Genomic DNA, 20,632 nt, shown 5'->3' with positions numbered 1-20,632 from the left:
GGCAGCCTTCTGAAGCCAGCAACAGCTCTCCCTTCTCTCCCTCTTCAGTGAGTTTCTGTCTCCTCCTTTGCTCAGGTTTCTTGTCCAGAAAATTCCCCCATTCTCAACTCTGCCTTGCATTCATCCTTTGTTGCTGTTCTCTATTTTCTGCTGAATATAATGTTACTGCAACTCTGTATCTAGCAGTTTATATAGTTTTCTGCTATATCCATCTTGCAATCCTACTTTGCTGATATTGTTGCCTTCTAGTTCAAACATAGGAATACCTGTTGATGCCTTGCTGGTTGGTTTGGTTTAGGAATTTGTGTTTTTTGGTCTCTTTACGTTGGATGTAACACTTGCCTCAATATTGAATGAAACTGTTCATATTCTGACTTTGCTGGAATATTATTTCTTTGAATGTAATGCCCTTATACCCCCTTTCCTAGTAGCATGGATTGATCATTTAAGAATTCTAAATTGTTCTCTTAAGCCTTTTAGATATTTTCAATACTTATACTCTTGATTGCTAAATTTTTAATCCATACTATTCTCTTAGTGTGAATCAAATTATTTGCTGTGCGAACCCCCTAATCCCTCATGATGTTTTAGTTGGCTTCGTATATCTTGTAGAATACCTAATGGGGGACAGAATAGAGTAGAAAGAAGGATAAAGAAGATAGGGGGAAGAAGGGAAATCTTAGAAGAATTAGTCTTGAAGAAGAGGAAGAGAGAGAAGAACACTCATAAGAAGAAAAAAAAAAAAAGAAGAAAAGAGGAGAGAAGGGGGGCCTGCAAATGCACAAAGCTTAAGCTTCAATTCATTTTTTCTATTACATCCTCAATAAGCTGATTGCAAGTGTTTAAATAACAAAACAAAAATACTTGATACGAAAACAACTATAATAGGACTCTTGGTAATTTAAAACTAACAAAAGACTGATCCTACTAGGACTCTTAGGAATTTAAAACTAACTAAAACTTATCCTAGATATCCTACTCAAATAAAAACTTTGATTACAGATTATCCCAATAATAAATAACAAAATTCTAAATTATCTCTAGAACTCCCACTAAAAACAGTTCCTATTTTATCTCCTTGCAAGCTGGAGTTTGGGCCCACCAAATTTGAATCTATTTCCATGCAAGCGGGACTTGGGGCCCACCAAATATGAAATTATCATCTAGGTTACTGTTCATACTACTGTAGCATGAACAGTAACTTCTGGTTGTGCTGCATCAATTTCTCCCTCTCTTAAAAAAAATTCGTCATCGAGTTTCATAGAAAAAATCTGTCTCACGATTGGCACCACAAAAAAAGGATTTGATAGGTTGTTGTAGCATTGTTCACAATTACGGAGAAAAGAAATTAGGGGCAATAAAGAAAGGATGAAGAGTAGAAAGATCTCAAGGAGGAGAAGAAAACAAGGAAGAGAGAAAAGAAGGTTGAACAAACGATGAGATAAAGAAGAGATCTATCCTGGTTTGGGCTCTGATACCAATTAATTGGGGACAGAATAGAGTAGAAAGAAGGATAAAGAAGATAAGGGGAAGAAGGGAATCTTAGAAGAATTAGTCTTGAAGAAGAGGAAGAGAGAGAAGAACACTCATAAGAAAAAAAGAAGAAGAAGAAAAAAAGAGGAGAGAAGGGGGGGCTGCAAACGCACAAAGCTTAAGCTTCAATTCATTTTTTCTATTCCATCCTCAATAAGCAGATTACAAAACAAACATGATACGAAAACAACTATAATAGGACTCTTGGTAATTTAAAACTAACAAAAGACTGATCCTACTAGGACTCTTAGGAATTTAAAACTAACTAAAACTTATCCTAGATGTCCTACCCAAATAAAAACTTTGATTACATGATTATCCCAATAATAAATAACAAAATTCTAAATTATCTCTAGAACTCCCACAAAAAACAGTTTCTATTTTATCTCCTTGCAAGCTAGAGTTTGGGCCCACCAAATTTGAATCTATTTCCATGCAAGCTGGACTTGGGGCCCACCAAATATGAAATTATCATCTAGGTTACTGTTCATACTACTGGAGCGTGAACAGTAACTTCTGGTTGTGCTGCATCAATACCCTAGTTTCTAGAGTGTCCTACTTCAAAGCCTCAACGGAACACTGCAACTTCCATTTTTTTGGCAGTTGTGAGTTAAATAAAAATACGAAAGATCATACAAAAATCAATACAATGATGTATGGAGTTGAACGTTTAGTGGAAATAAACAACAGATGAGTAAACTCCGCAAACCTGAGAGTAAAATGTTGAGAAATTGAGATGGATGTGTGACAAAACTAGAAATGATAAGTGAGGAACGAACAAATTAGAGCTATTTAGTAATAGGTCCCATAGGTGATAAGTTAGAAAATTTGAGGTGGCATTGAGATGTACATTCAAAGGACTCTGAATGCTCCACTAGGGACTACTTGATCCAGATTGAAGCAGATAAAGAGCAAAGGTAGGCCCAAAACAACTCCAGGAGAAGTGGTTCACGAAGACAAGCATAGTTTAGGACTGGTAGCAATTCTCCCTTTGAATGGAGCCTAATTGAAGGAAAAATACATTCAGGATAAAAGAGAAAACCCCCAACAGGGGATACATGGCAGGGTATGGAAAACCCAAAACAACGAAAATAAACCTATTAAATGGCAAGATTTCAAGCAGTCACAATATATCTGTTTCTAGGAGAATCAAAGAATCAAGGGGTACAGCAGCAGAGTGTTATTTTTATACCAAAGAAGATGGAAAGTTGGAAACCCAGATCCGGATTTGGTTGTCCAGCTCCTTAGAGTCTGTTGAAACCAAATATGATGAACAGCAGTCTGTCCCCCCCCCCCCCCCCCAACAACCTTTTTCTAGTTGTTGAAGGGTTAGTGCATCTTTTTTTTGGCTTGTTTGCTCAGGTGCAGGGCTTGTAACGGATTCTTTATTCAACCCCCCCCCCCCCCCAAAAAAAAAGGGGGGGGTGAGGGAGAGAGAGAGAGAGAGAGAGAGAGAGAGAGAGAGAGGAAGAGTTCCACATTAGAGGATTGAAACTTCCACCACTTTGTGCAAGGAAGGTGTGTTTTTCTTTTGGATGAATAAATAATTATATAAAAGAAAGAAGGAATACAAGGTGTGTTGATAGGCAACAGCAACAAAGAAAAGTATAATTGTTGCATGGGGAAACCAAAGAACTAATACAGAAGACCAAGAGAGAAGGCAAACAACACTGCACATCCTTCCACCACCCATTCTGCCAAAACACACCCAACATGGTGGTAGACAAAGAAAAGGAAGGGAAGAGGAGAAAAATGAGAAAATGAGGGGCGCTTGCATTTAATATGTCTTGACGCCTCATAAAAAAAAATTTCAAATAAGGAAGCCCACAAATCATTGAAGCACAAGAACTGTCTATAAGAAAACTGTACATAGGCTATCAGGTAAAAAATTGAAGCACTTCAAAAATACTAGAGCATACACACCTGGGAACAGTAGTCATCCATTTCTTCCTCTTTCTGCTGACGTAATTCATCCTGAATAAAATGGTCGTCAAATGGATGAAACAGTTCATCATAGCAAGCTATTAGAGATTAGGTAGTGCATCTTCAGCAAATTAATAAAAATATTTACACATCCTTATCCCAACTAAATAGGGTCAGCAACATGAAACCTGAATCTAGTGTAAATTTGTCATTCAACTGTCAAGTGGTTGGAGCATTGTGCACTAAACCAGAATCTGTATAATTCCGGATATCCAAATACATTAAGGCTGAATAAGTTGCATTATCTAACTGTCACTCGACCTATGAAGGCTGTGTATATGACCCTCCCTAGACCACACAGTGGTGGGAGCCTCAAGAAATAGGTACAGCTTTAATTTAATTACCAAGTTGCCCTTAAGAAATAAGATTCTGTTAATTACCAAATAGCCACAACCATTGGAAACTTTAGGTACGGTTTTGCCATTATATCTAAACTTTTGGCTAATATACACCTGGGTGGCCTATATTGACCAAAATCTACCGTCTTTGAACCTAAGAGGATGCAGCTCCAGCTCCTTGTTGGGCTTATTTCTCTTAAAATAAACCTTGATTCGGGTTATCTAGGTCATGGACCCTTGACCATGTAGTTTTGCCTCTTAATGGGCTGGCAATGGATTACTTAGCTTTAAGTACGAAAATCACTTAAAAGTAGTTTATTATTAAGCTTTAGGCAGCAATACCCTAAGCATTTTTAGTTGGTAATTTGAGTCCCTTACTTTATTGGCGTGTAATTATAGTTCTACGCTCTCCACCATGAATGAGTAGTTTTTTGTCTTAAATAATTTATTTTCCAGTCAGTCAGATTTTTTTTCTTCCAGAAAGTCTCTTCACTTCCCAGGCAGCTATGGTCAAGAGATGACTTGTTCAAGTTGTTTTAGAAGTTTTTCAACTTGCTAGGAGCATGTTAGCGTTTGGTTACTCTTTTCATATTTGAACTTGATTTATTCTCTCTCTCTCTCTCTCTTTTTGGGTGAAGTGGGAATTTACTGAAAACGGAAACCCCTGGGAAACAAACTCCTCATCAAACGATAATTTCCATAAAATGCAAGGGGGAGGAGAAGAGAAGGAGAAAGGGGGAAGCAATTCCTTTGCTGCGAGAGATGCCAAGCAGTCGGCCATAGAATTACCTTCTCGAAAAGTATGGGACCAAGAGATCGAAGAGAAGCTTGATGCCATTTCTTGAATGTCTTCAATTAGAGCCCTAATTTTCCATGAAGAAAGATTTGAAGATGAACTCTGCAAAAAAAATTCCATAAGATAAAGGTTATCCCCTTCAAGGATGATATGATCGAGACCTCTAACCCTCACTTGAATAAGAGTTTCTCTACAGCAAGAGCCTCAGCAGCTAGCGCAGATTCCAGATATCTCCCCTCCACAAAACTGAAGATAAGCTGTCCAATTTGATTTCTAGCAATAACTCCAATTCCAGCCTGATTTTTGTTTTCGAAGAATGATCCATCCACATTGATCTTGATGTAGTTGTGTTATGGCAGTTTCCACTTAATCAAGGTGAGAGAATTGTAGCTTTTTCTTTTTTCTTTCTTCCTGATAGTGGATTTATTCCATCCATTTAGAGGTTAGAAACAAAATCTGAGAGGAAGTAAGAGGTCTTCTTCCAAATACTAAAGATGTATAGTTTCTCCAAAGGGCCCATAAGCAGTTGAGGTGCATGTATAACTTTGTATCCCATGAAGGACAACTGCCTTGCTGAATAATGAGGTTTGCAATTTGTTCATGAATCTGGTTTGTTCAGGTCCAGCGCCGCACGTCTAAAGCCTGCCAAATTTCCCTGCTGAACTGGCAACTTAAATAAATATATCCATTGACACTCCTGATTGACCACAAGCCTGCAAAAAATTAGGACTTGCATATCCTATGTTACTCAATAGCTCAATGGTGGGAAGGTGATTATGTAGGACCTTCCAGACGAAGTGTAATGTTTAGGAGCTAACGGTAGTTTCCATAGTTTTTTCCAGATAGAGTGTTCTTGACTGCTATCAAGATGTTTTGCCAATCGATAAACAGACTGAACAGTATGTTTGCCATGAGTGTTGAGCTTTCAAACCATCTTATCTTCTCTGTTTCCTAGAGGAATAGGAATCATAGTAATATGCCAAATAGCCTCAGCTGACCACCAGTTCTTCAGTTTATCAATCTCCACTCATGGTTGGAGATGAACTCCGCTACCGAAGACAGAGTGTTTACGAGCTGCAAAGGATCGAATGAGGGGAGACCAAAGGAAGGAATCCAATTATCCTCCCATGGATTAATATTCTTGCCATCGCCTAGCATCATGAAAGTCCTTTTTTAATGATGTCTTTGGCAAACAGAATGGACTTCCAACCCCAAGAGTCATAAGGCTTCTATTCTGCAAGAAAAAAAGACTTCAACCTGAAATATTTAGCCTTCATAATTCTTCCCCATAAAGACCAAATCGATTGCATTAGTTCCCAGGCTTTCTTAGACAGTAAAACTTGGTTCATCTCCTTAGAGCCTCTGATTCCCAGACCCCCTTGAACCCTAGGTTGACAAATCCGTGACCATGCAATTCTATGGACCATTTGATTGTCCCCATTAGACCAGATTTTTTTTTTTTTTTTTGACATTTTCTCTAATTCGGTCCAAATTGAAGCAGGCAGTTTGAAACAGGAAATGTAGTGAGTGGGTAAGGAACTTACCACAGATTGAAAGTCTGTTACTAACCTCTCGTTCCTTGTAATTAAGATTTCCCACCACTCGTCTGTTCCAATCTTTCAATGCATCTTGCATAGTTGCATATGCTCCAACGTGCGCCAGAATGAAGGAAGCTGAACCATGGAAATGTGCATGCTAACATTGTTTTACCACTTCACGGAAAGAAGGTTCCTATAACCAGAACCGTTCAAATCTGAAGGGTCTAACTCCCTGCAGAAGATTAAACTCTGCATGTAACACCAAACCTTTATGATCTGAAACAGTATATGTTCTATGAAACACATGAGCATGTGGGCATTGATTTAGCCACTGAACATTTCCCATTGCCCTGTCCAGTCAGCCATCAATTCGAGAAAGCCAATTTCTTTTATTAGACCAAGTCATATAAGGCCCTGAAGAGTTGATACTAATTAGGTGATGTCGATTTGCAAACTCCTAAAAACGATGAATCCTTTTCCAAGATAGAGGATGCCCTCCTATCTTGTCTTCGAGATATAAATAGGAATTCCCAATCTCCTATAAGCACGGTACCTCGTGTCGGCGATATATCGCCGAAAGGGGCGATATTTCGAGGTGTCGCTGGGGGGCGACACGACACCCCCCAGCGACACCAACTTTACTTTTTGTCGGCGATATGTCGCCGACTTCTCGGCGATATATCGCCGACGGTCGAAATGTCGCTCAATCGACAGGAACTAGAGGCGGTGTCTTCTGCAAATTTCCGGTATACTGCCGTTTGAAATGTATCCTTCTTTCTCTAGAACCGAATACATTTGAAAATCGAAGCAATAATCTGATTAAAAGGGAAGAACCAGCGAGTGATTTCATTTCAAGTTTTGGGAAGAAAGTTTAGAGTTTATCCGGGAAGAAGAAGTGAAGAACCAGAGAGGCATTGCGGGCTGTAGAAAGCAAATCCAGGTGAGTATTTGGCCGGCGAATTCCATCTTCAGTCACCTGTGTTCGCTCCTCTACCATTTTCTTCAAATCCTTTTCGATGCTCACTTCTTTTAGGGTTCTGCATTTTCTTCCTCTTTGAAAAAATCGATTACCACCTCAATCTTCTGTAACGGAAGAATTTGGTGTGGGGGAAAGGGAAACCCAGAACTCTGCTGGAGAAGAGCTTCGGCTCTGAGGGTTTGCAGCGATCCACCAAATAAAAAATAAAAAGTCGACATGGAGGCTGGAGCAAATCTTTGGCTCTAAGGATCACCGATTCACTGTCGATTGCAGCGATCACCCAAATAAGAAGTCGCCCAACATGTCGATTGTGTCGCCGGTTTCGCCGGTGTCGCCAGGCACCGACATGGCGACACCAGGCGACATGTCGAACATTGCCTATAAGCATCCATCCATTTGAAGTAAAATTGGCCATATTATCTAAAGTGACCCATTGAAATTTCTGCATGTTCTCGTAGGGGCTCAAGTAAAGGAAAGTAGATGTCCACTTCATTGATTGAAAAGTAATAGATACGTGGAAACACCAGGAGCATTGCCAAAGGACATCGATACAAACATCACTTGACCAACACAAAAGCAGACCTTCAGCTCCATTATGAGGAGGAGAGGATGCCATTGACTCAAAACCAAAACAACTAGATTTTTTTTTTTTTTTTTTGGGATGAATAAAAAATATATTAAAGAATCAGAACAATGAGAAATACAAAGATACAAAGAGGGAAGAAAGGCGGGGGGGGGGGAAGCAAACAGTCAAAGGAGCAACTGAGGCAAGGATCTAAGACTCCAAAAACTAGCAATCAACCTATTCCTTGGAGAGTTAGAAACAAGGGGTGGGGAATAAAAGATAGCCTAGAAAAAACATCAAAATAGATGGCATTCCAAATCAAGATTCTAGATCTAGATTTGGAGGTTCATCTTCTCATGCTGTGTTCCCACCACAAGTGATGAACGGTAGCAGCAAAGACTAGCTTCCCCACTAGGTCGCAAATCAAGGAGCCAGAGAAAGTTCTTAGAACCCAATTCCAATCTCTAGCAAAACCATAAGCACGTGTCGATCTAGGCCAAATAGAAGCAAAGGCTAAACTCCATATAGATCTAGAGAATTGGCAAGAGAAAAAAAGGGTGGTCAAGGTCTTCAATTCCTTTCTAACAAAGGGTACAACTTGGATTGGCATGGATGTGGCGACTAATGAGGAAGGATTGGGTGGGGAGGGCTAGGTTGAGGGATCTCCAAAGGGTGAGAGGATGGTGGGGGTGTGGCCGACCGGATAGAGGGGCCGAGGGCAAGGGGGGGGGTCAAGGAGGTTCCAAGCAGGGGTGGTGGTGAAGGTATTGGTATGGGATGGGGACCAAATGGGGGTATCTGAAGCAGCGAATGAGAGGGGAGGGAGGGAGTTCCAAACTTGTGTGAGACTAGGGTGGGGGGAGGGGGACCAAGCGCCATTAGATATGAAAGAGGAGAGAAGGATAGCTTTGGGGATACGAGAATCATAAACAGCTTGGGGACCAAGAAGGGAGAATAAAATACCATCGGATGCCAAGGATCAAGCCATAAGGAAGTGGAGGATCCAAAAGGGATTTGAATAGAGATAGCAAGAAGAGCACGCGATCGCAAAGATAAGAGTTTTTCCAAGATACAGGACGAGGTGGAAAGAGTCAGGACCGCATAGATGCAATCCATTTTGAGGAGGTATGAGTGGACCCAGGAGACCAAATGGAATCATGCTTGGAGGCAATTTTCTAGATGAGTTTGAGGAGGCAAGCTCAGTTCACATCATAAATCCTACAGATGTCGAGACCTCCTTCAGATTTAGGTCGGCAAATGGCAGACCAACTGATAGGGCGGAAAAAACGAGAGGTTTCTTAGCCCTTCAAGAGAAAAGCAGAGAAGACAGATTACAAGGAATGGATGGTGGATTTGGGGAGAGGGAAGATACCACACCAATAGAGATAGGAAGATTGGAGAATAGATGAATGAGAATCACACGACCAGCAAAGGAGAGGAGCTTGCCTTTCCAAAGTTGAAGTTTTTTCCGAATGTGGTCAAGCATAGAGGAGCAACAACCAGAGGGCCACCGGATGAGGGGGAGGCCTAGGTAGGCACGGGGAAGAGCCAGCTTAACCGAGGCATAAGAGGGAGCCGAGAAGAAGAGAGCGGAGAAGATAGTGGTTTCCGGACCAGGCGGTAGGACCAAAGAAGGAGAGAGTGGAGAGAATGTTGGAGATAGAGGCATGGTCAGCTTTCAAGAAGATAATGAGAGTGGAGAGAATGTTAGAGATGGAGGTATGGTCAACTTTCGAGAATATCTAGATTATTTGATAGAAACACACATGGCGAAGAACAATGTTAGCTTAAGTACCCTTCTGTTGCAGAGACAAACACGGGCCACGACGTAAGACTTAGGATAATTATTCCGCGATGGCAATTATGGTCCACCATCCACGATCGAACATCATTCTTAAATTTCTTCTAAACACTCTCATATGCATATGCATCCTGTTCTTCTCCCATGTGATGGATCAAAATCTTCCTCTTGTACCGTAAGATCGGAGGTAGCACAGGTTCATCTTCCAATAATTCTTTCCCTTTAATAGAATCATTGCCTAGAAGAAGTCGTGGGGTAAGTCCCTGCTGAATGCTGGATATGTCCACCAAACCCCTATTGATTGATAATTAGAGATCCATGTTGTGCCAAAGGTGTAACGACCTGGGATACGGGATTGGTGAAGGTATACGAAAGGGAAATGGTTGAAGGATTGTAGGATCTGGACCAACAGGAGGAGAGAAGTACAGGCCAAGCCCAAGAGTCAGGTCAGTGAAAATCGGTCCATCAACTTGCAGTTCTGAAGAGGAAAATCACCACCACAGGCCTGAGGAATATACTCCAGGAACCCTGCAATGGCATGTTTCTAGGCCAAGGAATAATTGGATCATCTCTCTGGTTCTGAACACGAGGCAAAGTGAACCCAAAAGCCTCAGCCAAAGTCATGGAACAATTAAAGAGTTCCACTTGTTGAGTGCAAGATAAGGTGCATGTTGTGGTGGAGGAGGAATATTATTTGGATCCAGAGGTTCAAGCACAGCCACACCTGTGAAAAGGTCATCATACAACACCCCCCCAAAAAAAAAAAAAATTCAGTAAGGGGATTAACTCACCCAGGAGGGATGGCCGATTTTGGAAGCAGGAACTGAAGATTACTAAGCCCACCAGAGGATGAAGACGGAACTCTCAGTCTCTGTTTTGTATGGGCAGACTAATTCTTTATGGCCCAACCTGATAGCATGAAGGGTAGATGGTGGAGGGAAGATGTTCATAATGTAATGAGACTAGAACATGTTTCTCCTCATTGATTTCAAATTTAACAGACGAGACAAAGTCCCTAGTAAGACAAGCAACCACTCGACCAGCAGGAGTAATGTTGGAGTTAACCACACCATTCAGACATTCAAGTTCTAACACCTTACCGACTTTTGAAAATATACCTAATAGCAGGTCTGTCTGACAAAACATCCAAGGCAAGTTAACCAGCTGGACCCAAAAAATGCCAACAGTAAACAGAGCTCGGTGAGGAGGAAGGTTCAGGTTCCAGGGTTCCACGAGGACAAGGTGATTTTTATAAACCCATGGTTGAGCAAAGAGGACCACATGCATGTCCTCTTTTAGTAGAAAACTTGATCAGGAAACGGTCATGAGCTGCCTCTACCAGGTGAATCTCTTGAGGCTTAACAGACTTTGCTTGCCATGCTTTCGAGAACAAAAAGGTTTACGGAAATGCCATCAGGAACCCATACCAGAACAGTAAATTTAAGGCCATCTTTGACGGCTTGCAGCTTGTCTGCAGAGATGGAGACAGTTTCAATAGGTCGAACAGGAATGTCAAGTTTGACAGCAAACTCCAAAGCAATTTTCTCAGACATTTCGGCAGGGAAAAGAGAAGAAAGCGGAGCAAGATCAGGGGAGGTGTAAGAAGCCATGAAGGTTCTACCCACGAAGAGCAAACACGATGAAACAAGAACCCTAAGATAAGACAGGAAGAGCCAACGCTAGCTAAGGGATGATGAACAACCTCTTGCACCTCCAAATATATAGAGGACATCCAGAAGAAAAAGAAGGACCAGAACTGAGAAGGAACTGAGTGGATCAGAACCACTGTCAAAAACCACCAACCTCTCGTATACGCCCAGCGTCTGCAGACGCTATCCACCACAAATGGTGGAAAGGCCTGAACCATCTCCCAGATGCCTAATAGGTATACTTGAAACCTAAGACATGCAAACCAGGAGCCAAAAACTGGATTCGAGGATGATCTACAAGAAACATCACCCACGGATCTTCGAAAAACAACTGAATAATGATAACATCTTGACATGCAAAGCCAATCAGTAAAGGATATAAAGCATAAAAACTCTGACAGAAATCCACATGGCAACTAGACTCCGCATAAAGGAGGCAGTAAACCTTAAGCATGCATAAAATGCATTAAAAGATCTTGGAATACAGCAAAGAGAACATACAGCTAATATCACAGGATTATCAGAAAGCCTACTTAAGTACTTAACCACAGCCTAGACACCATTAAAGCTGTTGAAATATCCAAAACGTGAGAGGGAGGAAAACTAAAAAGCCTTACTAGCCAGAGGCTTGTCGAAGAAGTTAGAGAACTGAAGAGGAAGAGATTAAGCAAGAACAAAAACACTCCTAGAAGACTTCGAGTCACCAGAGCTTCTCTCTCCTCTCTAGAAAGTTTTGATAGAAGACTTCGAGTCTTTTTCCTACTTTATCTCAGGTTGTAATTTGCTATTGAATTCTCCATGCAAGCATTAAAACTCACCCAACAGCCCCCAACTTAAAGCGCGAACCTGGAGCTGAAGGCTTCGGCACAAGAAGAGTCACCCTACCGCAAGGAGGGGGGGTTATTTTTCCTACACAGACTTACCCCAGCAATTTTTGCTGAGAGACTTTCTTGATTCCTTGATCTCAGGCTACAACAGTGGTTCACCGACTATTGCACCAAGGTTCCTTTGTTTGGTTCTATTAGTAGAAATCCTGCAGCAATGGACCATGGTTGGTCCTACCAATCCAAGGCTACATCACAAGGTGACATCATTAACTCTTTTCCTAATACAAGCTTGACGGATAAAAATTCTCCCTGAGCTCAATAATTGACTTTCTTTCTTCATTGCTAAGTTAGAAATCATAAATTAAGAGAGCTACTTGAACATGCCCATAGGAATTTATGTTGAAGGGACATGCAATGACCTCCCTCTTCATTCTTCTATAAACTATTCCAGATATTCTTGTCCATAAAAAAATCAAGACAATAGAGTATGGATCTCCACCACTGCCTGGTTCTCAAACCAAAAGTAAGAATTAGGTTTGAGGAAATTAACACCACACACCATGGTAAAGTAATAACATATGCAGAGTCTACATAAATATTCACCGGAAAACCTATTTTACATGGATACTGAAAACCCATAAATAGCCATCAAGTAAATGAATTGGTAAAATTTCCCCTTTAGAATGAACCAGCTACATCTGTAGCATAAATGTGACAACTCTAGGAAATAGAGTTATTTCTAATGCTTTTAAGCTTGAGATAGCTTGATATAGGAGTAATTTACAAGGAACGAACTTTCGTTCATTTCGCCCGGTTCGCTGGGCGGTGAACCAAGCAAAATGGCGAAATATCGCCGAGATCTTGGCGATATTTCGCCCCCCCCTATAGAAAATTTCGCCTCCAATTTTTTGGGTATTTTTACTCGATAATTTTGGTAAATTTGATGCCTATCCTAATCTGATGCAAATATGTGGTAAATTTGAATTATTTCCTAAAAATTCTTCCATTTAAATTCTCCTACCTAGCCACATTTAATATGTTACCTTCTGAGGCCTATATCATTCGGACATAATTGGAATGATTATCCATTCACTCTGAAGATTCTATTACAAGATTCATTAATAATTTAAATTGTTTCCATAAATTATATCATGTATACACTCTTCCCTAATCACATTTGGCATGTTGACTTTCGGTAATTTTCACCCACTAGTTTCGGGGGTATTTTTAGTCATTTTGAACCCAAATTTGATGCCTATCCTAATTTGATGCAAATATGTGGTAAATTTAAATTATTTCCTATAAATATTTCCATACATCTCGCAGCCACATTTAACGTGTTACCTCTAAGGCCTAAATCATTCGGACATAGTTGGAATGATTAACCGAGATCTATTACAAAATCCTTCATAATTTAAATTGTTTCCATAAATTATTTCATGTATATACTCTTCCCTAACCACATTTGGCATGTTGACTTTTGAGGACTAGATCACTAGAATATAGTTGGTAAGATTGCTCATTAATCTTGAAGATTTTGCTATAAAATGTCTTCCTATTTATAAATTATCTATGTAGATTCTCCTCCTAATTACATTTAGCACATTAAATTATGAGTCTTGAATCACTAGGATAGAATTGGTACGATTGTGATAGAATCGCGAGGGAAATCGCCTAAAAAGTGCAAGAAATAGCATAAAAATCACACAAAAAAATGAAAAAATTAATTTTTCCATCGGGAAATATCTCAAGATTATGCGAATATGCAAAACGCGATTTCTGGCGAACAAGATATCGTTGCCGGTTTTGGTTGAGGAAATGCAAAATAAGTCCTTGGTAATTTATCCTAACAGAGTTTAGAGAGTCTGAGTAACTTAAGTTTAGTCTAGTTCTATTAATTTTTCTTTTGTAGGAATTTTTTCTTAATTAATTGATGGAATTGCTAAATCTTAATTTTCTTGGTATAGTAGGAAGTAAAGAACTATATTAGAGAAAGAAATGACATGAGATGTGGGAAGTAGACAGAGAACAAACTTTCAAAGTTTGCTGCAACACAATTTCCTAGATTTGGCCGACCCAAGAGTACGTGGCACACATCAAGTGTAAACAGAAAAAGTAGCCAGCTGATTGTACACACCTTTTTGGTTACTACCTGAAGGATCTCAACCACTGAGTTCAAGAAGCATGTCAAATCCTACAGCTCATGTTTAGCCTAGCACTTACAGGAAAAAGAGAGGGAAGCCAAAAGAAGAGAAGGACAACACAGAAGAGAAAAAGAAGGCAGAAATGTAGAGGAGCATAGAGGCCAAAGAAGGAAGCAGCAGCTGAGACTGGGAGGGCTGGAGCATTGTGGAAGTATCATTTCTCTCTCCATATTTGGTTTTATTCTCCTATTTTATCTTTGCTAGTTGCATTCCAACAATGACTGTAATAATTTCTTTGTTGTTGAACTTAAATGTGAACTAATTTCACTTTTATATTGGGACGATGATGATCAAGTACCTAATCCTGTAATTTGAGCTTGAATGCCAAGTTTGTTGTAAGTTTGCTATAACAAGGTTCGATATCAAAGTCTTCAATATGTATTTTCTTTCTTGTCGACTGGCCATCTTTGAATCAATATTGCAGTTTCAATAATCCAATTTGCTGTGAAGTTTATTGGAGCTAGACCAATGTTGAACAATCTGTGTTAGCTAAATTCTCGTGTGGATTAAGTTAATTAACAAATAGAATGGGAATATTCATTTGCCTCACATAACCTCTATTGAAACCCAAGTGTTACATGACTTCCTTAGTTTAACTCTCTATAGGAATATGGTTGATTTAAAGCAGGAGATGAATGCATAAGCTGATCCGAAGACACTTATGCATCGTTTTGTTCTAGGTTCTCTGATTTGTTTTGCTGTACATCTCTGTTGTAGCATTCAAACAAACTCAGAAGAAAGGAAATTGAAACTAAAAATCATCACCACTGATTGAAGTTCTTCTAATTGCATGTCCTTGATTTTAGAATCTTTGGTTTACTTCACTTATCTTTCCTTTTATTAGTTATCAATCCAATAACTTTCATTGATTTCATTGTAATTAATACCCCCTTTTACATTAAGAATCAAAGATAATTTCCTCCGTAGGAACAATACCCTTACTTTGTTACTTGATTGTGACACATGCACTTGCGTAGAATTATAAATAAAAGGCACAATGCAAGATCCAGAAATAACATATAATATAATGCATGATAATGATAGAAATAAGGAATAATTCACTTCAGATTACAAAGACCAAGTATCATTTTCATTATTCATATCAAACATATCAAATATCTCTATGCCAATTGCAGGACCTCATAGGAAGTTATGACCAAAGCATAAAGAATGCAAAATGAACTCATATAAAATCATTAACAAACTGGTCACATGCCAACTGTATCAGGGAATAAAAAACACAATTATATGAGTATTAATGTGGCTTGCTATGCTGCGCTGAAATCATGAGAATATAAGGAACAAGCAAATGTTTCCAAAGGAAAACCTGAGTTGGTTTCAGAGACCCAGACGAAGAATATCCCCGCCTTAACTTAATTCCATTTCCTCTTAAACCAACAACATTTGAAAAACCAGAGGAATCGTAACTCATCCAAACTTCCCAGGTATCATCTTCCCCAGTGAAAAGGGCATGCAACCCCTATATACATAAGAGAAAGTTTCAATTAGTAAGATCTCACTAAAAGAATTCACTGACTTTTTTCTTTTTTTTTTTTTTTTTGGGGGGGGGGTGGAGGACAGGAAGTGGAACAGAGTTCAAATCGTCACGAAGCAAAATGAGTACGTACTTGGATAGAACCTTGTAAATCCACTCTAGCTGCAAAAAGACCTGATGGTTGAAACGTCCTCCGATGCCAGACCTAGATGCAATTACTCCAACATTATCTAAAAAGACTATTACAACTCATACAAGATCAAGTAAAACGGATTTGCAGAAATTGAAATTCACATGGAATCAATTTCAGAGCCAAATTATATCAACAATGCTCCATCTTCCTTATTTCCTGCAAACATGAGTCAGTTACTCCCAGACTCCAGTTATTTTTTACAGGTTAATGTCTCCCATGCTCTACTTTGCAGCTCTTTGTTTTTGCCCCTCCCTCTTTAAGGGTGGATGCATCCCTGTCTAGACTGTTTTCCTTGGTTCTTTCTCTTTCTCTTCTTCTCCGGCAGGGCCCCTTCATACATTTTGTTCAGCTGGGGGAAAAAAAGAAAGTAGCGCCCTAAAAATGTAGCAACATGCCGGTGTATAGACTAGATTACATGGTTGTCAAGGCGAGAAGGTGAGGCTAGGCAACAGAGGGCAGCAAAAACCAAGGCGAAAAGGCAACACTAGGTCGCCTTGACCCAAAAATGGGCCTAGGCACCTAGGCATCCATCTAGGTGTGCCTAGGATGACTGTTTGACAGCCATGCTAGATTATTCGTGACCTGGAGCTTCGATTCGTGAAAAGGCATGCTACATGAGTCGTAAAACTGGATTGATGAATACCCGAAGATTAACCAAAAACAAATGTAAAAACTTGATGCCAAAAGTGATCCCACATAAGTATACAATTTTTAAGAACCCATGGCTAGATGTACCTCACTGCGATATGCAAACTCCAGTTGCTCAGCAACATCTTCACGCAATGGAAGCCAATCAAGACCACCTTCACGAGCAAACCAGTGACCCCTTAATACACGCCGATTTTCTCCATGCCAATAAACAGGAAAACAGTGTCTTTTAGCTAAATCTACCTGCAAAGTCACAAAAAATTACTTTTGAACGGTATCCTTCAAGCTGGGAACTTGCCGAAACAAGAACTGGGAACACAGTATTTAAAGATTAACATTTATGGAAATTTATTTGATGGCATTAGTTAAAGTGACAAAAAGCTTCAATAACTAGAAGGCACAAAAAGAGACTGAAGTTCTGATGGACTACAAATATGACTTGATAAACCAGTAATGTATTGGACGGAGGGAAAGTACAATTCAATCATCACTCAAAACACCAAAAAATAAAAAACGATATCTGCTCCCACCAAGGAGCACAGGAAGAGGGTTATGGAGAGGCCAAAAAACTTATGGAGTTTGGAGAGTCTTGATGAGAACAGCCTCTGTGAACGTTGTAAGGCTGTATACATTATGACGCTCACCGGACCCCACAATAGCGATGCTTTTTTTAGCGTCTCAATGAGTCATGTGGACTTCAGGGACAGCATTAATCAAATGATTTTATTTAGTGGCACAAAATTCAATTTTCTCCTTATTGTTCTTATTATTACTTTATCAGGATTTTAATGAACAAGTAGGCTCCACATGAGTCAGGACTGGGTTACTAGTCAAATTATTGGGAAATACAGGTTGAGATGGTTGGAAGGATTTGTGGAGATCTTGAGAATTTCCACATCTAGATTTGGGTTCTCCTGGGCAAAGATGGTTTGGTATTGATCTTGAGACAAATGATACACTAGGTTTGGGTGGTTTGGATTATCAGGAGAAGAAAAAGCCAGATAGGACGGATGAAAGTTACTGTAGAGCAGGGTTTAGTAGCTTGAGTGGTTGACAATGTTCTTGGGAAGAAGAAAAGAGAAGAAAGTGGTCACACAACCATGTTATGCCATTGCACCCCATCAATATTAATAAACAAAGCTTGAAATTTTTATTGTAATTTGAATCAATAAAGAATCCTTTCTTCTGCATGAATCGATATTATTACATTCCAATTCTTTCTTGATACCTCCCAAGGAAAATCCCAAATTGGTTCCCAAATTGACGGGTTAGTGAGCTTATCCATGCGGTTATGCACTCTTTGAATAGGAATCGATTTTCTGAAAGATCTAAGCTTTCGTGCTCTAGTGGGTTGTCCGAGATCATTTCGATGACCTATGTTGTGTTGAAGGTATATCTATATGATGTGATCGATTGCGTAAGGGCCTGTAGTAGCAACGGAACCAGGGAAAGTATAAAGTATACAAAAAAGAAAGTTCTTTTCTATGTACTTTTATTCTAGTATTAGTTAGTGATCTCGACTCGGTGAGTGATTGGCACCGGTCCTGCATTTTGTCTCTGTGGACTGAGGAGAAGGGGGGGGCTTTACTTCCATCACAGATCTCACAAATCAGGACATTCAGGTCACCCACCAAAATATGTCAGCGTGGATCCATCTTTGAAGTTGGGTACAAGAACTCAAGTTGCATATAACATCAACGGTGATCTCCATAAGGAAGTTTGTATGGAGCAACCTCCTAGGTTTGTTGCCCAAAGGAAAAATGGCATGGTGTGTCGCCTTAAGAAATCTCTATATGGCTTGAAGCAATTTCCTCGGGCATTGTTTGGTCGGTTTATTTCTGTGATGTTGGATTTTAGCCTTACTCATTGTGACAGTGACCATTCAGTATCTTACTAGGCTCCAGCACTGGAAGTATGTTTCTCATTGTTTATGTTGATGACAGTATTGTCACAGGAGATGATTCTAAAGGAATTGATAAATTGAAGTTATATTTGCAACAACAATTTCAGACAAAGGACTTGGGAAGATTGAAATATTTTTTGGGTATAGAAGTTGCTAAACCTTATAAAGAGATTTTCTTGTCATAATGGAAGTATGTATTTGATTTGTTGACAGAGACTGGGATGCTTGGCTCTAAGCCTCTACATACCCGCTATGGGTCCTAATGTGAAGCTTGTGCCAGAAGACGGAGATGTTCTTGATAATCCATAAAGGTGGCCAAGACAAGACAGAAAATTTCAATTATCTCACTATGACTCGACCTGACATTACCTTTCCAATAAGTGTCGAGTCAATTTTTGTTTGCCCCTAGGACATCTCATTGGGATGTAGTTCTACGAATATTAAGGTACCTTATAAAGTCTCTTGGCCGTGAATTACCATGCAGAGATAATGGTCAATGGAAGAATTGAAAGATTTCCTAATGCTGATTGGATTGATTAACAGTTGATAGGAGGTCAACCACAAACTATTACACATTGATTGGTGGTAATCATGCATTTGGGTAAGACTAACAAACAGATTATTGTGGCTAGGTCAAACACAGAGTCTGAGTATAGAACTATGGCACAAGTCACTTGTGAGTTGACAAGGACCAAGCAACTGTTTATAAAGCAAGGCTTTGGTGATGATTCTCCTATGATAGTATGGTATGATAATCAGGCTGCTATTCAAACTGCCCGGTGTTCCATGAACACACAAGACATATTGAAGTTGACCGTCACTATTCATGAGAAGCTACAACAAGGATTGATTTCTCCAAACCATGTTCAAACAGGTTAATATTTGGTGGATTTGCTCACAAGGTCCTTAGGAGCTGCTAGGGTAGTAGGGTTGACTACATTTGTAACAAGCTAGGCATGTTTGATCTCAATGATCCAACTTGAGGGGGAGTGTCAGAAGCGTATTATTAGAAAATAGAGGGAAATAGAAAGGATCTTGAGAGAATCCTTGTTTTTTTAGCTATGTAGGATCTGGTTTCCTTTTTTGTTTAATTTCCTACGCTAAATGTAATTGTTTGATTATTCTATAAATAAAGACTTTGGCTGAAGAAGGCTTACACAACGAGTAAGTCCTCCTAGCCTCTTCCCTAATCTTGTTATTCTTCTTCTTTCTCTCACCATTCTTTGTTTTTCTTCTTCATCTGCTCTCTGATTTACAATTTCCTTTTTCTCGAGTTGGTTTCAAGAACACTCTCCTCCCATAACTTCATCATATGACCATTACTTGTATGCCACTAGAGTTATTGCAGCTCTGAACATGAATGTTAACTAAAAAGAAATCCATTTGGATACTATGATGCTTAATTTTGAAGATAACCAAACACTCCTCTCTTCTATCAGAAAGTGTTTACAATGGAAAATTTGCAATCTACATATCCAAGATAGAAATCACCCTTCATTCCTCTCTCCAAAACCATAACTTCTACATGCACGTAAACTTAGCCGCATTATTAGTCAATTCAGTCTTACTTAGTCCACACGTAGGATGTGGAGGTTGCATAATAATTGCTCAACAGAACTTAGTACATCCAGCAAACAAGTAAATATACTGATGAGTGCAAGACCTCCTAGAATGATTATAAGTACCGGATAACAAGTGGCACTCGATGTCCTTAAGAAAGGAAATTAGAAGAGTTTGGGGCATTTGAGCAAAAAGGCGGCTGGGTCAGATAATCTGACACCTGGTCTTACCATCCAAAAAGAATAAAAATAAGTACTCTTCTGTTTATTACATTTAGGGAACACCAATAAGTCGGAATAAGGCTGAGTTGAGCTAAGATTCTGCAATTGAATGATGAACCGAACACGCTAAAGAAGAACGTTAATCCACAGAGATTTGTTAGTCAAACAGGAGCTAGCTTATCCAGTCTGATGGGTCTTTAAGACACTTACTGATGAACCGAACATGCAAAAGAAAATTGCTAATTCACACAGATATGTCAGTCAAACTGGAGCCAGTTCATCCAGTCTGACGGGTCTTTGAGACACTTACGTGTCTACAAATTTCCCTTCAAACTCCGGGACTTTTCCCACCCCTACTTTTCTAGCTTAAAAACATCAACTGCTCAATTTCCCAAGTAA

The 20,632-nt window shown here is 39.6% G+C and overlaps 1 protein-coding gene across 5 annotated transcripts in view; it reads right to left on the bottom strand.

Annotated features, from left to right (window-relative positions):
* Positions 1-20,632, bottom strand: part of SGR2 (shoot gravitropism 2 (SGR2)) — a 46,697-nt gene that overhangs the window by 23,576 nt on the left and 2,489 nt on the right. For all 5 annotated transcript variants that reach the window (XM_089161822.1, XM_089161819.1, XM_089161818.1 and 2 more), the window contains 4 exons: positions 16,637-16,792; positions 15,842-15,913; positions 15,541-15,693; positions 3,457-3,507 (listed from right to left, as the gene is read on the bottom strand). In XM_089161822.1, coding sequence (XP_089017948.1) covers positions 3,457-3,507; positions 15,541-15,693; positions 15,842-15,913; positions 16,637-16,792 — 432 coding nt within the window. The remainder of the gene's footprint in view (positions 1-3,456; positions 3,508-15,540; positions 15,694-15,841; positions 15,914-16,636; positions 16,793-20,632) is intronic.

Source organism: Hakea prostrata, chromosome 7 (genome assembly GCF_041222555.1).
Source record: "Hakea prostrata isolate BN-2017 chromosome 7, UWA_Hpros_2, whole genome shotgun sequence".
NCBI classification, from domain to species: Eukaryota; Viridiplantae; Streptophyta; class Magnoliopsida; order Proteales; family Proteaceae; genus Hakea; species Hakea prostrata.
The sequence above is the reverse complement of the archived record's forward strand: the minus strand, read 5'-3'. Positions and strand labels throughout refer to the sequence as shown.